A 22,775-nucleotide genomic window follows, 5' to 3' on the forward strand; every position below is an offset into this window, starting at 1 on the left:
ACAACTGAACATTTTGGCCTACATGTAAATATTATGTGTGGCAGAATACTAAATCTATTCACAATCCTAGAAATCACCATCCCTTTGATGAAACAAGCTGGTGGCAGCATCATGCTGTGGGATCCAGACCAAAACTCAATTAGGAATCTATGACATGACTTGAAAACTGATGTTAACAGACACTCTCCATCCAATCTGACCGAGCTTCAGTTATTTTGCAAAGAAAAATGGGCGAAAACCTATTTGCAAAGTTAATGGAGATGTATCCCAGAAGAATGCAGCTGTGATTGCAGCCAAGGTTTTTTGTACGAGGTTTTCACTCAGAGGGGCAGAATACAAACGCAATTTTTACTTTTGAGATGTTTGCAAGTGACAAATCTTGAAAAACCATGCATATTTTTTCTGTCACTTTACAATTATGCACAGCTTTGTGTTGGTCTGTCAATATAACCCCAATAAACTACACTAAAGCTTATGGTTGTAACAATAAACTTCACCAACATAAAATAAAGGGTTATGAATACTTTTACAGTGTATTTTAATATGTTCTTCTGAGGACTTTTTTTATTTCTTGTAATTTAACTGCTGTTTTGCTGGCGCAGATATTTGGAGGAGGGAAACGTAGACATGGCCGCCTCCGAGAAGCAGCGCATTGAAGACGCCCAGAGAGCCAGAAGGAAGTGGAACGAGGAGAACAACATCAAACACGAGCCACGCTTCTTTAAGTAAGGACAAGCCTGACATGTTGTACATCCTCAAGTTTAAAACACACTGATATTGAATTTATTGACAATGTCATTCAGAACCATTAGTCTGTCGAATCTAGTGTTGAAATGCCCCCCTGTGATACTTTTACATGCACTAAAGCATTTTAAACATGACTGAGTGGATTTAGGCAATCACAAAGGCAAAAATCTACATAATTCAGCTTAAATTAATTATTTAGCACCAGTTCACAGCCAATATCATCTCAGGATATGATTAAACCCAAATTATAACACATTACTGTCAAATGTAGCTAATCATGTAGCACCAGTTGGCATCAATCTAAGAAAGGCCAGTCAGTTGCATTGGATCATTGACCTTGCTGGAACCCGTCCTCCTGGGCAAGCATGTGATGACGCTGGAGAGAAATTAGTACTTTAAACTGAACAAAAACATCAGCGGAACCAGGCTGAGCATGAGGACCTGTCTGCTGCAACCAGCTGGGGGTTGAGAGAGCAGGAAGGAAACAGGGATAAAAAAAACACACAAAAGCACTGTTCTAGGAGTACTTTCTCTGAGAAAATAAAAAAGGAGGATAGAGAAAAGTAATGGCAGCAACTGCTTGGTCAGTGGCTCAACCTTTGAAGAGACACAGCTAAACACTGACACACTGAGCCAGAAGTACTTCTATGGGAAAAAATAAAAACAAGGAGGATACAGAAAGTTATGACACCAGCGGCTTAATGAATCGCTTTGTCCAGTACAGACACAAGCTTAAACAAAAAAACACTAAGCTAGGAGTACTTTCTATGAACAGAAAAATGAGGAGAGTACAGAAAGTTACAAGCAGCCATTGTTTGGTGAGTGGCTCATTTAATCATTAAGCCAGAATTGCTTTCTGTTTAAAGTAAAAAATATGCTAAAACACAAAGTTTATAGTAGCAATATCTCTGCCAAAGGCTTAATTTAGGAAAGAAGCAGAACTAAACATAGAAGCATTGGGCCATGTGTACTTTCTGTAGGAAAGGAAAACCACAGTCAGTACACACTGTCAATAGCTTTACCCACAACTGAACCGAGAAGCCCTGAGCCTGGAGTACTCTCTGTGGGGAGAAAAAATAGAGTACACAAAATTAAAAGGTGAAATAGCGCCGCCATTTGCCATTTCTAGGAAAGACACAAGGGTAAACAGAGAAGCACTGAACAGGTGTTACCTCTTATGAGAAACAAAAATGAGGTGGATACAAAAAAGGCCATGGCACCAATAACTCTGTCCAGCAAAAAGACAAAGCTTATAAACAAAACCACTGAGCCAGGAGTACTTTAATCTAAACTTGTCACTTAATAGGGCAAACTGGACCAAACCCATTCTCACATTGACTTTGCTGCAGTCACTAGTAGGAGTACAGGATCCGCTGCTGCATCACGCTCCACTAGAACCTGAACCTGCAGTGATAGCTCTGTTCACAAAGGAAACCAGCAACATGGCTATCTTTAAAAAAAAAAAAAAACTGTCAGGGCTGCACTGTAAAACAAAACAGAAATATTTTCATGAAAACCATTAATCCATCCATCCATCCATTGTCTATACTAGCTTATCCTTGGACGACAGGCGAGGAACACCCGGGACAGGTTGCCTGTCGATCTGAATTATAGATATAGATGAAGTGGAGAGATAACAAAAATTCTGTTTAGTTGCTCTGTAATTTTACGCTGCACTATTTTATGCGTGATCTAGAAGTCTCACCACCTGCTGCTTTTGTGAAAGCATAACTGACAAATCATCTTCTCTTCTTATAAAGTATCCGAATAGATGAAAATACCTTTTGTTCAGTTTAACATATAAAAACACAACGAACTGGTAAAACTGGTGGCATGTCTACACAGATCAGTTTTTTTTTCATTGTTGCTGGGATGTTGAAGCTGAATCAAATTGTGTGGAAACTGGAGAGAGAAGCAGATAATCGTTGGAGGGTCACCTGCTGTGGTTGCCATGGTGATTGTAACGGCAACAATCATCGTGCAGGGGTATTACTGATTTCTTCTGTTTTTTTGTTACTTTAAACTGTTTCAGATCAAACACAGGTTATATCAGACGAAAATAACCTGAGTGAAGACAGGTGCAGTTTTCAAGTATTGTATAGAACCTGCCTGACAACATGAAGAAGGCTAAAACATCTCAAAAAGCAAAACATCACCCCCCTTTCCAGAATCTGTTCTTCTAATCGGAAGAACAGATTAGAAACAAAGTCATTGACATCTGTCAGTCAGGGAAGGGTTACAAATTTCTAAAGCTCTGGAACTCCAGGGTGAGAGCCAGTCTCTACAAATGGAGAAAAACTTGGAACGGTTGGAGTACCTTCCCAGGAGCTGCCGACCTTCTAAAATTACTCATTTTGATTTCATAGTAAGCTGACTTGGACGTGCCCATTCATTGAGCTTGGTTAAATACAGCTTTGTCCTTTTTTGTCCAGGAAAGTGGTGGATGCCAACCACAGGGAGAGGTGGGTCTCCAACAACACCTACTGGGAACTCCGTAAAAACCCCGGCTTCATCAACATGGAGCCCACCGTCAGCCTGTGGTAGCACACTGATCTCTGGGTCCGTCACAGCGGACCAGGAAGCCCTTACCTATGCACGGCAGGGAGTTGGATAGAAACACTTGGTAAATCTGTGCATGGACGAAAAGGACTGCTGAGCTGAGGGACGGTCCGATGCCTCGCTGAGAACGTCGAGGCGTCAAGGGGCTGCCATCCATCCATGGAAACATCCTTATCCTCCCTGTCGAAGCTGGGTCGCCGCTACTACGTAGATCTCTCCTCAACTCTTCTGACTTTCCCAGTTTGTCCTTGCCTTAAAAAGACCCCCATATGAGTCAAAGGATTAGGCGTCTTTTAGTTGAAGCCATTTCTTTCCAGACAGCAGATTCGCTTAGACTAGTCTATGGAGTAGACATTTTGAATACCTACCATATGTGCATGTTTAGAGAGCAGCTTTCACCGGCACAAAGCCGTATTTACTATATGATCAAATATTGTAGAAGAAAAAAAAGAAGTATTTTTATAGAAAAAAAAATATCTTGTGTGAAAGAGAATTATTTCAATTGGCAGATTTTATTTATTTTTGCTTTTTAATACTAATAAACCTGTTAGATGGCGGTATCTTCTCTGGGGAAGCGACTCATGCTGGATTAACAGAATTGGTGGTCAGAGATTGTATTATTAACATATTTCAGCGAGTAAACAAATAAGCATGTAGGTTGTTTTAAATGGAAAAGCCTGTTGTAAATACAGTAGTTAACACATCGTCTGTCATAATACAACCATGATTTATTTTCCCATGAAGATAACTACTTTTAAATTACATAAGCACATGCTTAGGGTCAGAATCTGCTGCAAGAATACATTAAGAATGTGTTTTTCCTGTCTGCAGGTGTTGGCGATACATCGCCCTGCAAAACTATTTATTTCCATGAGCTCCTTCACAAACTTCAATGGATTTTTTGGGGGGGATTTTAGGTGATAGACCGACACAAACTGGAGCATAACTGTGAATTGGAAGGAAAAGGACATATGGAAACATTTTTACAAATAAAAATCTAAAGTTGTGTGTGCCTTTGTATTCAGCCGCCCTGACTCATTACCTTATAGAACCACCTTTCACGGGCAGCAACATCTGCATGTCTTTTTGGTGTACGTCTCCAACAGCTTTACACATCTAGACACTGAAATATTTGTGCGGAAGCTCAGTTACGTTGGATGAAGAGTGTCTGAGAACATCAATTTTCAAGTCATACCTCAGATTCTCGTTTGGATACAGGTCTGAACTTGGACTGGGCCATTCTAACATATGGATATACTTTAAACCATTCCATTGAGTCTCAAATCTTTTGCAGGCTCTAATAAGTTTTCTTCCATGCCTGCCTTGTAATTAACTCCACCTATCTTCCCATCATCTCTGTACAACATCTGTGTCCCTCTTGAAGAAAAGCATCCCCACAGCATCATGCCGCCACCACCATTTTTCGCTGTGGGGATGGTGCATTCCGAGTGTAGTATTAATTTCTAAAGTTTTCACATCCAAGGTGTCATGTGATCAGAGAACTTTCTTGCACAGGGTTGCTGTGTCTTCTACATGGCTTGTTGCAAACTATAAACAAAAATTATGACTTTTTTATATATTTCTTTTACCTCTGTTCTCCAAAGGACAGATTTGTGGACAGGTGGTATCACCGATTCTCCCACCAGAGCTGTAGTGCTCTGCAGCTCTTCCACAGTTACCATGGGTTGTTACGCTCCTTGCCCGCCCGGCCTGTCTTGGTAGGTCTGCCGTTGTCCCTTCCTGAGAAGTTCAAAGTTTAAGATATGTTTTTTATAACCCAATCCTGCTTTAAACGTCATCAGAACATCATCACTGGTCTGTCTGCTGTGTTCCTTAATTTTGTTGATGCTGTTTACTCGCTGATGTTCTCTAAGAAACCTCTGAAGCCTTCACAGAACAGCTGGATTTATACTGAGATTAGATTACACACCGGTGAACTCCTATTGCTAATAAGGACAACCTCTGAAGACAGTTTGTTACAGGGGATTTTATTTAGGGGTATCATAGTACAGAGGGCTGAATACAGTTTTTCCTTTTATTCCTACTTCACAATTACCCACTGCTTTGTGTTGGTCTATCACATAAAATCCCAATGGAACCCACAGAGGTTTGTTGTAACAATATGTGGAATAAATTCAAGGGGTGTGAATACTTTTCAGAGGCACTGAATGTTTTGCAGTGAAATAATTAACGGTCAGTGTAAGAAAAGATGACTAGAAACTAGACATTGTAAAGCTATGAGAGTTTGGTCTTTATAACAGTAGAAAGACTTTTTTTTTTTATTTCCCTGCTTTTAACAACCAAAAATGTTTTCATTTCTAATAATTAAAAGAGAAAAAATTTAGCACATCTAATACTTTTAAATGTTTGGTAATGTTCTTGATAAATAGCAAACTATCAATCCTAATGAATTATTAAAGCAATTATTTCAGCTCTCCGAGTCAGCAGGATGTATAAACTATGAAGCAGCAGCGACACCTACAGATTGTCGTGTAAAAGAGCAGCAGGCTAATTCATGTCGGATTCCCCAGAAAACTTACTGCTATGCGTTTTGCTATGTCTTGTGCAAAGAACCAGACGGTTATATGAAGTTTGTATATTTACTGCAAACAGAGAAGCTTTAATGTTTTGAATAGCTCTCATTTTCCATTTTTTCTTCTTCAGACTAATACATCCTTTTAAAATAACCCTCTAACACATGCAAGTAGTCACACACTGTCCACGTCTGAACTGGTTTCTGTAGTTCTGGTCTGCAGGGTGAAGGCAGAGTGAAGATGGCAAACCAAAAAAGGGTAGATCTGCTTTGCATCTATGTAAAAAAGACATTTTCCTGGATCGCAAACTCGTCGCTATAACTCTTCGGTTTCACTTGCTGTGCCTTATTGCATTTATTAATGACTCTCGCACACAAACACACACACCTGATGGGAACCCCACACCAAGAAGAAGGTATGCCATTAAAGGAGGTCACACTGCACACTACACTGGACAGAAACGGTTACATTTAGTGTGATTTTTGTTCTGGCTGCACATGATGGCAGTTTAAAGACGTTCTTCACCACAAAAGCTGATTTCCTTTCCCCTCCGGCTTCAGTGACTGAGTCCCAGCAGCTCAAGGCAGTGCTTTGTGTAGTCTTTATATCATAGATTCAGGAAAGAAAAAGATAATCTGAAGCTTTCTTCATTCATCACTCCACCTGCATGTCTAGATAACTTTAGCTTGCCATTGAATGTCTTTGATGCCTTACAAAGAGAAGGTTTTTATTTTCTAACTTGGACCCATTCTTCCCTTTGGACTGACACGTATCACAAAGCACTAAAGGTCAGCTTGGTTTTATTCAGATCTATTCCCTAGTGGATACCTTCTAAAGTGCAATTTTAACTAAGTACATATCTTTTCATGAACACTGTACACTGCTGCTGCATAGTGCTTGTTCTAATAAAACAGCAAATGACAACAGTGGAATCGGTGTGCTTTTATGTCCTGGAGAAAGAGCAAACTGCAGTCATGCATGTTGGTTTTAGGTAAAGCTGAACATAGGAATACTTTCAGCTGGGATTGAATAAAAAAATGCTAATTGTGACCAGACGTCACATGAGATGCTGAGAGTAGGATAACTTCAGGGGAAAAATAGCACAGTTTAGTCGTTTTACAGTATTGGCACAAATATTTAAAACAATCTTGAATAACACCTTCTAGTGTCTTTTCTTTTTACATCTATTATACAGGTGCATCGCAGTACATTAGAATATTATTAATAGTATTATTCAAAACCGTACTCAAAAATTAACGCTCATTTATCCAGTAAAGCCCAAAATTATTCATACCAGTGGCAGATTTAGATTTTAAATTATTTTCCATTCAACCAAGTGTTTCCTGAATGAGACGGGCATCTCTCAAAGATAACAGCACTATAATAACAGCACTATGCATAGATGCATAGTGCTGTTATTATAGTGCTGTTATCATAGTGCATAGAAGAGCATAAATTTTGGGGGGAAATTATACCCTTCCCAATAATCAGTGGAAATCTTTATTAGGGCTGCAACTAACAATTATTTTGCTAATCAATTAATCTGTTGACAATTTTTTCTATTAACCGGTTGATAATTGAAAGCAAAGAATTTGATCCAGGTGTAGCTAAAGCTATGCCACTTGAGTTCTGAATAGCACATATTTACAAACACACCTAACTGCACCTGACCACATTAGAAAATTAATATACACTGCTCAAAAAAATAAAGGGAACAATCAAATAACACATCCTAGATGTGAATGAATGAAATATTCTCATTGAATACTTTGTTCTGTACAAAGTTGAACGTGCTGACAACAAAATCACACAAAAATCATCATTTGAAATCAAATTTATTAACCAATGGAGGCCTGGATTTGGAGTCAGACACAAAATTAAAGTGGAAAAACACACTAGAGGCTGATCCAACTTTGATGTAATGTCCTTAAAACAAGTCAAAATAAGGCTCAGTATTGTGTGTGACCTCCACGTGTCTGTATGACCTCCCTACAACGCCTGGAGATGCTCCTGATGAGACGGCGGATGGTCTCCTGAGGGATCTCCTCCCAGACCTGGACTAAAGCATCCGCCAACTCCTGGACAGTCTGTGGTGCAACGTGACGTTGGTGGATGGAGCGAGACATGATGTCCCAGATGTGCTCAATCGGATTCAGGTCTGGGGAACGGGCGGGTCAGTCCATAGCTTCAATGTCTTCATCTTGCAGGAACTGCTGACACACTCCAGCCACATGAGGTTTATTTTCTGGTTTCAACACGTGTTTCTGCAACGGGACTCAAGTCTTAAACAAGTCAGGAATGGTTGAAAGTAACATGTCTGTGTGTTTTAGGGGCAAACAGCACAAACCATTTTGACTGAATGTGTACACATTGAATTTTTGCAGTGGATTTAAATTTAAACATTTCTAACATTCAGATTAGTACTCAAGATATATAACCCTAATAATGGCAGTAAAAAAAAAATGGAAACTGAAATAACCTGCATCCTGAAAAACAAATAAGCCATAACAAATTCAACATAAACAAATAATTTCAAGGTATGTTAAATAGCTCATTTTTCTACGCTGGACATTTACAGCCTCTTAAAAGCACCGTGTTAAACCTGCTTACAAAAGGTTTCCGACTTATTTTTGTCTCGTCAGCTGCTCTGTGACACACATGATTACAGGTGATGGTTCAGATGAAGTATCTGCTGATGCTGGTGGGCTCTTTTATTTGCTGAAAGCCATGATCTTCATGTACTGGAGGGCGCTGTGTGCCGCGTCGTTATGGGCGTTGCTGCAGGAGATGCCGGTGCCGTGGCACACGGTGACGGGGGAGGTGGAGAGCTCTGCCAGGCACTGGTACTGACCGTTCACCGTCAGCTCATCTGCAAAACAGCGACACGTTTAGAAAGGAGGGTTCTACAGTTAGGAATACCTCAATCCACCTGGTTAGTCATCGGATGATACTTTAAATTGTACAGTATGGACAGTGGCCTGCAAAAGTATTCATAAATTTCAACTTTTCCACACCTCCTGGCAAACTCCATTATGTTTTACTGGGATTTTGTGATCAACCAACACAAAGTAGTGCAGAATTGAAAGGAAATTTAATTTTTAAACGCCTTTACATATAAGAAAATAGAATATTGGAGTCACTTGCAGAAAAGAAATTAGGACAAAATATTAGTTTGCTGTTACCTGTTTTAGGATTAAAGATGAATTGACGAGAAAAAAAAGGAAAAAGTACATCAACAATTACATTGAAATGACACTGAGGCAAAGACAGCCATCCCTTGTGTAAATGAGCTGGAAACTTTATTCTTTAGAATAAGATGTAATAAGAAAGAGGTTCTTTCTCTTTAGGCATATAAAAAACCTATAAATGCACACTTGATACACAGTATGTCCACACTTTTAGCATTCCATCTTTTCTTCAAGATGTTATATTATTGCCAATTCATTCTAAATATTTTTGACTTTATTCTGTGGTGGAAAAGAAAATATACCAAAATCCAAACCAAAATAATCCCAATAAAAAAGAAAGAGGTTTGTGTTTATAACGTAACAAAATGTGAGAAGTTTAAGGGGTATCTTAAACGTGTATATTTCTGCTTTCACATGTTTCAAATGTAGGACATTTTAACTGGCAGCACAATTAGACAATCTATTCTAGATCTGATTATCTTAAAGCATAAAAGCCTTACTTAGGATTCATGATGTTTCAGAAAATTATTTAGGAGCCTTTTCCAGGTAGTATTTCCATTAAAACCAAAGGAACCACTGACTAAAAACATTCCTAAGGGACAAGTTTAGGCCCCACAACCAGCCTTGCTGAGAGTGCTGTTTCTTGAGACACACAGAAACAATTCAGTGTTTCAACTCTTATGTCAGAAAGGAGAGATCTCATCGGGATCATTAGTCATTTTTCTACATGTTTTTAAATTATTCTAACTGAACCTGGTCTGCAGATGACTCCAGCACTTGATGGATGCAGGCGGGTAGATCTAAATTGGTTTTGATCCAAGACCTCGTTTCCACTATAGGCTGCAACTAATAATTATTTTGCTAATCGATTAATCTGTCGACTATTTTTTTAATAAATAGTCAGTTAGCAAAAGGTGCTTAATAGGAGATTATTTACAGAATTTGAATCAGGTAAAGCTAAACTTTTGTCACTGGATAGAGCATACACATCAGTCGATCACAAAAGCAATGTGATCATTAAAGCTAATCTTGTTTTAATATTATTTTAGGACATTTTTGTTTATTAAAAGTTCAGCAAAAATTTAAAACAGCCAAGCTTTATATACCAAACCTGTGCAATAATGGGGAGAGAGGGAGTGAGTGAGTAAGAAAGAAAGAAAGAAGGACAGGGGGAGGACACAAAGAAGGAAAAAATGGAAATGGAAAAGCAAAAAGGCAGAGGAAAGGAAAGGACAAAGGATACAGGGGAAAAAAAGGAAAGACGACAAAACAAAGGACTCAAGGAAGGAAAGAAAGAGGAAAAGACAAAGGACATAAGGAGAAAAAGAGGAAGGATCAAAGAAGGGCAGAAGGAAGAAAGTTCAAAAAGAGGAAAAAGAAAGGACAAGAAGAAAAAAGGAAGGAAGGACAGAAGGAAGGAAGCGAGGGGGGAGGAAGGAAGGACGTAAGTAATAGTGCGTTTGTATACCGAAGTCAGATTTTTCAAGTTCTAAGTTGGAAAAACAACAACGCTCCCTGAAGTCGGACGTCTGTCTTAACGTCGGGTTTTTTTGTCCAATACGGCTACGCACATAGAAAATGTACTTAGAGTGCAATTAATATTATCATACGCATGCATATTTATAGTTAACTGTTAGTAACCTCCTTATTACTCGTGGTTATTGTCAATTTCGGAATTTTATTTGTTTATAAATTATCTAAATCTGTTTTAATTTATTTATTTTTTTTTAAACTTAGGGTTCTATATATATATATATATATATATATATATATATATATATATATATATATATATATATATATAATGTTTGTTTTTGTAGATAATATCCTACATGTGAATATTTTGAGGAAAGATTCAACAAGGAGGTACCAGGGAGCATTTCATCTGCCCTGATCTTCAAATAAAACCAATTTTCCATCATCAAGCAGTCCAAGAAAACCCCCAGATAATAAGTATTTTATTCTGGTCGGAAGCGTCAGTATTCTGCTGAGACCAGTCAGCTGGACCAGGATGGAAATGGAAGAAAATAAAAGAGGTCGACCCTTAAATGTTATAAAGAAACAGATCATTTTTTAGACCAGCTTAGCAGATGTAGATATCTCACCGATGTCAAAGTAGGTGACCTCAAACCCTTGCTCTTTGGAGAGCTCTAGCAGCATCTGAATGTAGTCAGTGTTGGGAATGCTCAGAGGGTTTCTCCTCAGTAGAGAGATCTTCTCTGCTGTGGAGTTCCTTATGTTCTCAAAACCAACAATCGGATTAGGAGTCTAGAAAAAAACAAAAAAACAAAAAAAATGATTAAGTGCAAAAAAAAAAAAAAAAAACGTTTACATTTATTTTAATTTTAACTAAAAAGTAACTCAAGGCGTTAATAAATATGAAAAAATGTGACGAACCCATGTGATCTCAGAAGAGCCCGATAAACTGTGAAGCTTTGCCACCATTTTCTCTGCTGCTTCCTTCTTTGCTGCTTTTTTGGTGTTTCCAACCCCTGCAACCCACAACAAAGCCTCAGAAGAAGATCATCAAAGAAAAAACATAAAACCAAATAAGGAACATTGTTATTTGGAAATTAAAAAAAACATCCAAAGCAGCACACCCTGTTCTGTGAGCGACTCCAATCTACAGATAATAGTGAACTCTTTCCTGTGTGGCGGCCCAGTTTCTGTTAAAATGATGTATTCAGGAATGCGCCATCTTCTCTGCAACGCCAGTGCCTAAAACAATAACCACAATGTATAGTGAGAGGAAACAAATCCATGTTTTGGTTAATGTAATGTGCAGATAATAAATTATATGATCTGAAGCATGGCTTCATGTTGGTTACACATTAGTAAGCTGAGCGGCAAACACAAGGTAGCAAGCAAAAATCTGATGTAACTAAGGGAGTATGGTAGGATTACCTAATCACAGAAAATGGCAAAAAAGCTAAACTGTGACATGTTCATAAAATTTGATCTTTATACTAAACTAAATCTGGACTACAGAGACAGGTTAGGTATTTGTAACTGCAGGTACTGCTTGTTTGTGTTTCTCATATCTCATACAAAAGGGCAGCTTTTATGAAAACACTTTTCCACGGGCTCTACTTAGGCTGGCTCCACTCCACTCAGCCTCTCTCTACTCAGCACAGAACAGTTGTGTTTCATTTGATTCGCTGCCGTCTGGGGCTATGGCTTAAAGCCCCGCCTCCAGCCGTCAGTGTAGTGTCACATAGTAACGTTAACAGCATCACAGCGCACTACACTCCTTTCGGAGCTGGGGCTTCGGCTCGAAGCCACAGCTCTACAGCATTCGAGTTCATATTTAAAGAAAACAAAACACAAAGAGACCACAAGGACTTTGTTGGCACACCTGCAGCAGGCCCACGGGGTTGCTTGGTTCTGCTACGACGCCATTAGTGTTGGACCTCCCAGGAACGACCCTGCTGGACACAACATCACAGCATATCAAGAGGTCTCAGCTCTGGTAAACATGTGAAAACCGCCTTGAAATAAATCCTTCTTTTAGTTCAGGCTAATTTTTTAACAATGAAAAATGCAGTAATTACTGTACATTTAGCCTATTTCATGGGGAACAAATCCTTAAGAAATAATAGATAGATAAATAATTTTAACAAAATCACAAATACCACAAATGTAGCTCACCCTACAGGTCCTACAGGTTTCTACATCCTTTGTTTCCTGCCAGATTAGACCTGTAGGGCATGTTGCTGAAAATCTCAGTCATCTCATCCACACTTCCTTTGATTAAATATCTCCACTACTGTTGGTGGATTTTATTAATGCATCTGAATGCAGACTGTATAACAGTGTGATAGATAGCATAGGTGGCTGGGTTCAATAGCAACTGCAGAGGGGGTTAAACAGGGAGATGAAACAAAATGGTGGAGATTTCCACCCAGTAGGAAACGTTAACACCCTCCCACCACAAAGCTCCACCTTTAGCTCAGGATCTATCCAAAAAGTCCCTGCCAGAGCTGTTTCTTGGGGTAGATTTTTACTCTAATACCCACAGTGCTCAAAAAGTGACTTTTGGAGATTTATTTTCTGCTCCCTTATTATCCAAATAACTGATGTACTTATCCAGTCTTTTCAGTTATTGCTCTGACTATAGATACAGGGAAGCTTCCACCCATGTTCTCTTGCCTTTCCCATTTTGAGGATCCGCTGAGGGAAATGGGTGTTGGTCTGATAAATGTGTACCCCAGGGAAACAGGACATTACCTTTAATTAATGAACAGAGTCTGATGAACTTAAAAATGTAAAACATAAAATAAAACCTGCTTCAGTTGTGTTGCTGCTGAAAACTGGGGGCACAGTTTGATGATTAAAGATGTCCTCAAATTAAAAGCTTGATTTTACCTACATTTTTAAGTCTGAGATTATTCTACTGCATTAAAAGATGAAATTATTTAAAACATCTTTACAAATCTTTACCACATTTGCCATTAAGTGTGTATATGATAAATCTGATGAGTCCATAAAAAGTCATGGTCATGATTTGACTTTAACACATCTAAAATGTTTGCTAAGTGTAAGCTTTAATCTCCCTACATTCCAGACCCAAGAAGTAGCAGCAAACCGCTTCCATCTTTAAACATTAATTAGCTCGTGGCTTGTCAGCTACTCACCCACTGTCAGAGTCGATGTTTAAAGTTTTCAGCGCTGCCTCTGCAGCTTGTTGTTTAGCTGCCTTTTTACTAGGCCCTTGACCTGCAAAAGCAGGAACATACATTTATTAAATAGTACAAATAAGAGAATCATTTTCAAGCCACAGTTTCACATGAGGTAAACTTTGACCCTTAAGGATCCAAAAACAGGCTTAAAAAATATACAGGGAGTACATGTCAGCTTTTTTTTTCTTTCTCCATATTGGAAGCTCTACTTGGTGTCCGGGTCCACTTCTATCATGTTTTGGTCCTACTACTCAGTCCAGTGGATGTTTGGATGTACATATATTTCTATATTCATCTTTTTTATATCTAGAAAGCCCTTTTTGGGTTAAGTTTAGGGTTTGTCTGTCAAAAATCCACAATGGTTAAAGGGTTCTACAAATTTCAAGACTTTCTGGATGTCTTTTTTAGAATATTTTGAACTTTTGAATACAAAAGCTTTAGCTAGGGCTGTACGGTGGATCAGTGGTCAGCAAAGTTTTCCTTCCCAACTAGAAGGTCCTGCGTTTGAATCCTAACCCTGATCATAACAAGTTTGACATTGTGTCTCATATTTTCCTTCTGCTCTCGGTGGAGGAGGACGCTTTTCTTCGTCTCCCGCACCCTCCCATATCTGCCCTGCTTCAGCTGTGTCTTGTGGAGCCTCTTTTTGCTTATCTTCCAAAATTCTGAGTTATGAATTTGGTCAGCTGGTCTCTCAATGCAATTGATAACATTTTCTCGATGAAAAGACAGGGTGAAGGGGAACCCTCTTGTCCAGACGGGATATTTTTCTCCAGATACACGATGGACTCCTGGCAGAAGTGGAGGATTGTGCGTCTGTAGATATCGTCATTCGAGCATGTCGAAGATGTGTACACAATTGGATGTTTGATAACAAGATTTCTGCTTTTTGGACTTGGCATATCGAGAAATTCGAAAAACGTCGGCAGCTGTTCTGGCCATTGTAATGCTGCCTGGCATGTATGATGGGATCTGCAGAGCAATCAGCACTCAGACTGAGATGTTACGTGAGCTGAATCGCAGACTGGATGTGATCTTTACACAGGATCGCAGGCGGGTTGCGGTTCCTGGACTCAGGGATGAAATGGGATAAATCTTGGAGAAAGTTGTTCGCTCAGATCTGGCGGAAAGGATCAGGAATTTGGCTGTTTGGATTCGCCTCTGAGAAGCACCAGCGAGACTCTCAAGGCTGATGGAAAATTAAGAGTCAGCCTAACCCAAATAATTATTGTTTTTCTGAATCTGGCTCCCCTGCACGGCCTTGATGGCTGGCTATCTTCAACCTCTCCTGGAAGTTATGTAAACACGACTCTCTGCCCCCTCCCTTCCCTGAGGACATCTGTGGACCTGCTCAGAACTGTGTGGCCGGTTGATGAACTTTCCAATGTACCATCAAGGACAATGGCCTCTGTGACAGTGCTTCACTGACTTACTTTGCACACACTCACATGCTCAAGATAAACATATGCACCGCTTCACACCGCCTTCACCAGATCCCCTGCATGATGTTGTCTCGTATATATGTTGCTTCTTTGTGCTGAGGTTTTTTTTTTTTTTGCAATCTCAAACTGTATCCTGCTAAGGATAAAGTGTAAAATGTGATTTTTTCCCCCTCTTCATACCTAATGTGGTCTCTTTTCTCATCTACCTAAATGTGGGATTTCATTACTTTTCACAGATTTTCAGATTTCTACCTCAGGGATTAATATTATAATTTTTCTTCTAGCACCAGATGACTTCCTTACCACAGAGGACTTAATGAGCTAATTACCTCTAATAGAAAGATTGGATTAGAAGCAGCTCTTACCAGTAAACTCCCAAGGATTATTAATGTCATTTGATTTGTTTTTCTGTATCTAGTAATGTTTTTCCTCGTGTGGAGCGCTGTGGATGCCTTGTTGCTAAAAGGCACTATATAAATAAACTTGACTTGACATTATGTTATTTTGTGGAGTTCACTGCAGTTAAAAGAGTCAGATCAAGAGATTAGGTTTCTCATTCCCTCTGGAGTGTTTATCTGTAAAAAGATTAATAGAAACTTACTAATTTGAAGCTTCAAACTTTACCAGACCTAAATTTATGGATCTTTCTGGTAGTTTTTACAACATTCTAGATATTGGAGTGCAAAACATGTAACTCGTCAGGTTTTATTGTCTGTATGTTCCATAAATCAACACAATGCTGAGGTTGTTTCCCAATTCGGCAGTATGATAAAGGGACTTTTAACAGCGTTTTTGATCCAAAAACCATCACAGATCTGCTCTATGTAAAAATATTTCTCTAAAACTTTCTCTAAAACAAATCTGGACAGGATCGGCATTTAATACAGAAGTACAGTCTGTTATGGTTTTATTATTTTTAAGAAACAGCTTGGGACGCACAGGACCCTTGATCTAAGAGAGTCTTTCACTGAATGAACAAAACAACCAATAAGTTGGACAAAAACTCAAGTTATTATGTGGCAAATGTAAAAAAAAAATATTTGAATTTAAAGCAATGCAAAGCAGTGCTATCCACACTTATCCAGATCGGGAGGATGGTACAATCAAGATGACTCTGCTCCTAAAGCCAAGAAGGTCAAAAAGACAAAGCACGTGAGGATATATTTAGACTACCACGCTATACCTTTCCACATTTGATCGCATTACAACCCAAAACTTGACTTCACTGGGATTTTATGTGGCACACCAACAAAATGTAGCACATAATTGTAAAATGGAGGGAAACTAATGTTCAATTTCTCATCCTAAAACAGTATGGAGCCAGAGCTGCCCATCTAAACCCACGCTAACTCTGTAGGAGCTCCAGAGATCCACAGCGCAGGAGAGAGAATCTGTTAACAAGGCAATTAGTGATGTACTCCACAAATCTGGTCTTCATGGAAGAGTGGCAGAAAGAAAGCTGTTGCTCAGTGGAAGCCTTCAGAGGTCTAGTTTGCACCTTGTCATAAGCCATGTGGGGGACATATCAAACATGTGGAAGAAGGTGATCTGGTGAGATGACACCAACATAGAACTTTTAGGCCTAGATCCAAAACTTTGAGTGTGGAAGAAAACTGCACATCACCATGAACATATCACCTCTATCATTTAACATGTTGGTGATAGCATCATGCTGTGGGGTTGCTCTTCTTCAGCAGGGACAGCGAAGCTGGTCAAAGTTGATTTTAGGATGGATGGAGGTAAAAAAACAGGGCAATCCTGGAAGAAAAACTGTTAGAGGCTGCAAAAGACTTGAGATTGGGAGTGGGGTTCACATTCTAACAGGACAGCGACCCTAAATATGCAGTCAGAGCTCCAACAGAAAGGTTTAGATCAAAGCATATTGATCAGTTAGAATGGCCCAGTCAAAGTCCAGGCAAAAAAAACTATCAAAAATGGGCAGTACAAAGCTGGTACAGACATATCTTAAAACACTTGAAGGTCTAATTGCAGCAACACAGTAAAAACCACAGGTTTCCTTCCTTCCACTAGACAAATTTGTGGTTGTACAAATCATGCAAGAGCTAAAGCTGTATGGATACGTTTACAAGACACTGTAAGAGCCCACTCCTGCGCACCTGTACATTTAACGCCTCCGATCATCACGCTGAAGACGAAGCTGGGCTGGTGAGCCTCTCCTTCAGCCTTCTCCATCACAAACACAGGGGCGTCTCCAGAGACGACGCCATGTTCGTAAAGGATTTGTATTGGTGTCTTGCCGGAGCCTGTCCTCTGTGGTTCAGGGGTGCTCAGCCTGTAGGTTCAACACAGAAATAAAGGGAATTGTCTTTGATTATATACGTAATGCATGAAATAAATATAGCAGTGTTTGATCGGTGCACTCCTAGCTGTCGCCCATTGTTTACTTCAGGGAACAAGAGTATAAGCAGGACGCTGATGTTCTCTGATGGCCGGAGTGGTCTGCATGGTTCACTACTTACAAGTAACTCTGAAAGTGCCTTATACAGGTCCTTCTCAAAATATTAGCATATTGTGATAAAGTTAATTATTTTCCATAATGTAATGATGAAAATTTAACATTCATATATTTTAGATTCATTGCACACTAACTGAAATATTTCAGGTCTTTTATTGTCTTAATACGGATGATTTTGGCATACAGCTCATGAAAACCCAAAATTCCTATCTCCCAAAATTAGCATATTTCATCCAACCAATAAAAGAAAAGTGTTTTTTATACAAAAAACATCAACCTTCAAATAATCATATACAGTTATGCACTCAATACTTCGTCGGGAATCCTTTTGCAGAAATGACTGCTTCAATGCGGCGTGGCATGGAGGCAATCAGCCTGTGGCACTGCTGAGGTCTTATGGAGGCCCAGGATGCTTCGATAGCGGCCTTTAGCTCATCCAGAGTGTTGGGTCTTGGGTCTCTCAACGTTCTCTTCACAATATCCCACAGATTCTCTATGGGGTTCAGGTCAGGAGAGTTGGCAGGCCAATTGAGCACAGTGATACCATGGTCAGTAAACCATTTACCAGTGGTTTTGGCACTGTGAGCAGGTGCCAGGTCGTGCTGAAAAATGAAATCTTCATCTCCATAAAGCTTTTCAGCAGATGGAAGCATGAAGTGCTCCAAAATCTCCTGATAGCTAGCTGCATTGACCCCTTGATAAAACACAGTGGACCAACACCAGCAGCTGACACGGCACCCCAGACCATCACTGACTGTGGGTACTTGACACTGGACTTCTGGCATTTTGGCATTTCCTTCTCCCCAGTCTTCCTCCAGACTCTGGCACCTTGATTTCCGAATGACATGCAGAATTTGCTTTCATCCGAAAAAAGTACTTTGGACCACTGAGCAACAGTCCAGTGCTGCTTCTCTGTAGCCCAGGTCTGGGGAATGCGGCACCTGTAGCCCATTTCCTGCACACGCCTGTGCACGGTGGCTCTGGATGTTTCTACTCCAGACTCAGTCCACTGCTTCCGCAGGTCCTCCAAGGTCTGGAATCGGCTCTTCTCCACAATCTTCCTCAGGGTCCGGTCACCTCTTCTCGTTGTGCAGCGTTTTCTGCCACACTTTTTCCTTCCCACAGACTTCCCACTGAGGTGCCTTGATACAGCACTCTGGGAACAGCGTATTCGTTCAGAAATATCTTTCTGTGTCTTACCCTCTTGCTTGAGGGTGTCAATAGTGGCCTTCTGGACAGCAGTCAGGTCGGCAGTCTTACCCATGATTGGGGTTTTGAGTGATGAACCAGGCTGGGAGTTTTAAAGGCCTCAGGAATCTTTTGCAGGTGTTTAGAGTTAACTCGTTGATTCAGATGATTAGGTTCATAGCTTGTTTAGAGACCCTTTTAATGATATGCTAATTTTGTGAGATAGGAATTTTGGGTTTTCATGAGCTGTATGCCAAAATCATCTGTATTAAGACAATAAAAGACCTGAAATATTTCAGTTAATGTGCAGTGAATCTAAAATATATGAATGTTAAATTTTCATCATGACATTATGGAAAATAATGAACTTTATCACAATATGCTAATATTTTGAGAAGGACCTGTACACCATCAACAAGATCATTGTACAAACAGGGAGGCAACGCAGTGATTAAAAAATGGGTGTGAAATGATCCATTTTCCTAGTATTGGTCATGTTACTGTGGAAAATAAGTGGCCCGAAAATTTAAACCTTGAGGAACCCCATATTTGATGTTTGTTTTCTCAGATTTATAATGACCAAATGACAATGAAGTAGTTCTGGTCTGACAAATTAAATCTAAATCAGAATAGCATAGCACGAACCCGACAATACCACCAATCTATCAATCACAATGTTATGATCAGCTGTGTTGACTGGAGCGCAAAGATCCTGTTAGAAGTTTTTTGTAAAATAAGTGTTCATGTTGAGAAGATGTTTGAAAGTAAAAGTAAAACAAAACACTCACCTTCTGTCTGGGGTAGCTGGTGATTGATATCCTTGTTCAGACATGTTTAAAGTTTATGGTATGATAAGCTTGTTCTGCTTATCAGAAGCACTGTGAAACAGAATTACAAACTTGTCAAAGTTCTGTTCGTGTTTCTGAGCAAGGTCTCAGCTACAGTCATGAATAAATGCCTTTGAAGTAATTACATTTTACATTTCTTTGCCTAACATGTCACACTGTAACTAGATTACTGCACAGAGTAAGTAGATGCATGTGGTTGATTGCAAAAGCCTTAGTTACCTTACTTGACAAGAGTGAAAATACCAACATTTGAACCATTGCTCAAAATAATCAACGAACCGCACACTAAAAGTCATGTCATAAGTACAGACCAAGCTGTAAAAGTGCCCCATTGAAATCCCTTCATCAATCTAATTAGCAGGGTGATTATTGTCTTTCTGTGTCTGCAATGGTTTCCCTAAGATAAAAGCCTGCAGCCATCATCTAATAACCTCACATGTAAGGAAACTGCTGCTAGAAATATTTAGCAGGAAATAAGAGGTTTCTGATCATCAAAACGTCCCTAGTGAAACGTTCAAGGGCTGTGATGAGGGGAATCATTGTTTTGGTGATGAAAGCACTCAAGCTAAGGAAGGAGAAACAAGCCCTTTCTGGAGTACCCAGTGAGGGCTTGTTCTCACTGGGTACTCCAGAAACTGTTGAAAGGGACCTAATGGCCAGATGATCTGTGGCTTCTGTGGTTACAGAAGCAAACACCTGAGCACAGGAGGACTTCTGACAGGCTATAGAGAAGGACTTTCAGGTTGGCCTCAAGGAACCTCTGGCATCACATTAAGAAGTGAGCTTGCCACCACCATTGCAGAGCTTGACCAATATTTAAAATTGGTAGGTGTGATTACATCTGTATTTGACTAGGGCAGACTGAAATCCTGCAGGAATCAAGAAGCAAACTGCAAAAAAAATCAAAACATCCTCTTAAGACCAGCTTCTTTCCACAATTCAGACAGAATCCGTATGTAATCTGTGTACGTTGCAACATGCATTGCAGCTGAATTACTGAAATAAACTATCTGTTGCTGATTTTCTAATTCATCGAGATGCACCTGTAACTATTTACACTTCACAGGAATATGATTACATTTACAGTGACCTGCACCTGGAGAACCTGATCAACAACCAGAACGCAGAGAACGTCACAGGAAACCCAATAAAACAGTCTCCATGTCAATAAGAAAAACACAATCCTGACTTAAGACTTTTTCAAAAGCACACGCTTAGCTGTGACTTACATGCATGCGCGCTTCCGGATTTAATAGGGATTAAATTAAGAAAATACACTAAAAACCCTGAAGACGCATTGATACTGAAAGGAAGCTGCGGTGTTCTGACGGTTTGAGCTACCCCGTCGACCTCCGGCTGTCTTAAAGGGCCAGAACAGCGACGTTGTTGCAAAAACTACAACCTAGACACCCCCCCTGTGCAGTATTTTACAACATTTGGTTTTATTTTCTAACAATATTTGCTGGATAGAAAGCTGACAACTCCGCGATCTTGATAGTGCCGAAAAAAATACAAAACATGTCAACATCCGGGTCAACTGCAGCGACACAACGTTAAAAGGAGCATCTATCGCCCCCTGCAGGAAACAATACTTAAAAATACTTGTAATACTTTACATATACTGTATATATATATATATATATATATATATATATATATATATATATATATATATATACATACAGTACAGACACACCTTCTCATTCAAAGAGTTTTCTTTATTTTCATGACTATGAATATTGTAGCTTCCCACAGAAGGCATCAAAACTATGAATTAACACGTGGAATTATATACTGAACAAAAAAGTGTGAAACCACTGAAAATATGTCTTATATTCTAGGTTCTTCAAAGTAGCCACCTTTTGCTTTGATTACTGCTACGCACACTCGTTATTCTGTTGATGAGCTTCAAGCTTCAAGAGGTACATATACATGTATATATATATATACATATATATGGCAGACTGGGGTGGTGGTCCCCCTTTATAAGAAGGGGGACCAGAGGGTGTGTTCCAACTACAGGGGGATCACACTCCTCAGCCTCCCTGGTAAGGCCTACGCCAGGGTATTGGAGAGGAGAGTCCGACCGATAGTCGTACCTCGGCTTCAGGAGGAGCAGTGTGGTTTTCGTCCTAGCCGTGGAACACTGGACCAGCTCTATACCCTCTACAGGGTGCTCGAGGGTTCATGGGAGTTTGCCCAACCGGTTCACATGTGTTTTGTGGACCTGGAGAAAGCATTCGACTGTGTCCCTCGTGATGCCCTGTGGGGGGTGCTCCAGGAGTATGGAATCGGGGGCCCTTTATTAGGGGCCATCCGGTCCCTGTACGAGCGGAGCAGGAGTTTGGTCCGCATTGCCGGCACTAAGTCGGACCTGTTCCCAGTGCATGTTGGACTCCGGCAGGGCTGCCCTTTGTCACTGGTCCTGTTCATAACTTTTATGGACAGGATTTCTAGACGCAGCCAAGGGCCGGAGGGGGTCTGGTTTGGGGACCAGTGGATTTCGTCTCTTCTTTTTGCTGATGACGTGGTCCTGCTGGCCCCCTCTAGCCAAGACCTACAGCATGCGCTGTGGCGGTTCGCAGCCGAGTGTGAAGCGGCTGGGATGGGGATCAGCTCCTCCAAGTCCGAGGCCATGGTACTCGACCGGAAAAGGGTGGCTTGTCCTCTTCAGGTTGGAGGGGAGTTCCCGCCTCAAGTGGAGGAGTTTAAGTATCTCGGGGTCTTGTTCACGAGTGAGGGAAGAATGGAGCGGGAGATTGACAGACGGATCGGTGCAGCTGCCGCAGTAATGGGGGCGCTGTGCCGGTCCATTGTGGTGAAGAGAGAGCTTAGCCAAAAAGCAAAGCTCTCAATTTACTGGTCGGTCTACGTTCCTACCCTCACCTATGGCCATGAACTTTGGGTCATGACCGAAAGAACGAGATCGCGGATACAAGCGGCTGAAATGAGCTTCCTCCGTAGGGTGGCCGGGCACTCCCTTAGAGATAGGGTGAGGAGCTCGGCCATCCGGGAGGAGCTCGGAGTAGAGCCGCTGCTCCTCCACATTGAGAGGAGCCAGTTGAGGTGGCTCGGGCATCTATACCGGATGCCTCCTGGACGCCTTCCTCGGGA

At 40.4% G+C, this 22,775-nt stretch overlaps 2 protein-coding genes across 4 annotated transcripts in view; one reads left to right on the forward strand and one right to left on the reverse strand.

The window, feature by feature from the left end:
- The window catches only part of osbpl6 (oxysterol binding protein-like 6), a 57,919-nt gene extending 51,155 nt beyond the window's left edge, over positions 1-6,764 (forward strand). For both annotated transcript variants that reach the window (XM_047370987.1, XM_047370988.1), the window contains 2 exons: positions 603-725; positions 3,180-6,764. In XM_047370987.1, the coding sequence (XP_047226943.1) occupies positions 603-725; positions 3,180-3,291 (235 nt within the window). In that variant the 3' untranslated portion in view covers positions 3,292-6,764. The remainder of the gene's footprint in view (positions 1-602; positions 726-3,179) is intronic.
- Positions 6,765-7,965: 1,201 nt separating this feature from the next.
- On the reverse strand, positions 7,966-21,186 carry prkra (protein kinase, interferon-inducible double stranded RNA dependent activator). Of its 2 annotated transcripts, none has more exons than XM_047369792.1 (9): positions 20,891-21,186; positions 19,602-19,691; positions 17,267-17,442; positions 13,663-13,744; positions 12,384-12,453; positions 11,629-11,746; positions 11,426-11,520; positions 11,134-11,296; positions 7,966-8,709 (listed from the first exon to the last, which is right to left on the reverse strand). In XM_047369792.1, exons 2-9 carry the CDS (start codon positions 19,643-19,645, stop codon positions 8,552-8,554), a joined length of 906 nt encoding a protein of 301 aa, XP_047225748.1. In that variant the 5' UTR covers positions 19,646-19,691; positions 20,891-21,186; the 3' UTR covers positions 7,966-8,551. The 2 variants fall into 2 exon arrangements, with proteins under 2 accessions (XP_047225748.1, XP_047225747.1); XM_047369791.1 differs by having other exon boundaries at positions 12,384-12,456.
- Positions 21,187-22,775: the final 1,589 nt, after the last annotated feature.

Source organism: Girardinichthys multiradiatus, chromosome 7 (genome assembly GCF_021462225.1).
Source record: "Girardinichthys multiradiatus isolate DD_20200921_A chromosome 7, DD_fGirMul_XY1, whole genome shotgun sequence".
NCBI classification, from domain to species: domain Eukaryota; kingdom Metazoa; phylum Chordata; class Actinopteri; order Cyprinodontiformes; family Goodeidae; genus Girardinichthys; species Girardinichthys multiradiatus.

Bases quoted from the DNA above. Each gene is read 5' to 3' on its own strand.
- prkra (XM_047369791.1), bottom strand. From the start codon at position 19,645: ATGTCTGAACAAGGATATCAATCACCAGCTACCCCAGACAGAAG. The intron at 13,745-17,266 runs GTGCGCAGGAGT...CTGCTTTTGCAG, and splicing joins CGGAGGCGTTAAATGTACAG to GTCAAGGGCCTAGTAAAAAG. The intron at 11,747-12,383 runs GTGTGCCAACAA...TTATTGTTTTAG, and splicing joins ACCCCGTGGGCCTGCTGCAG to GCACTGGCGTTGCAGAGAAG.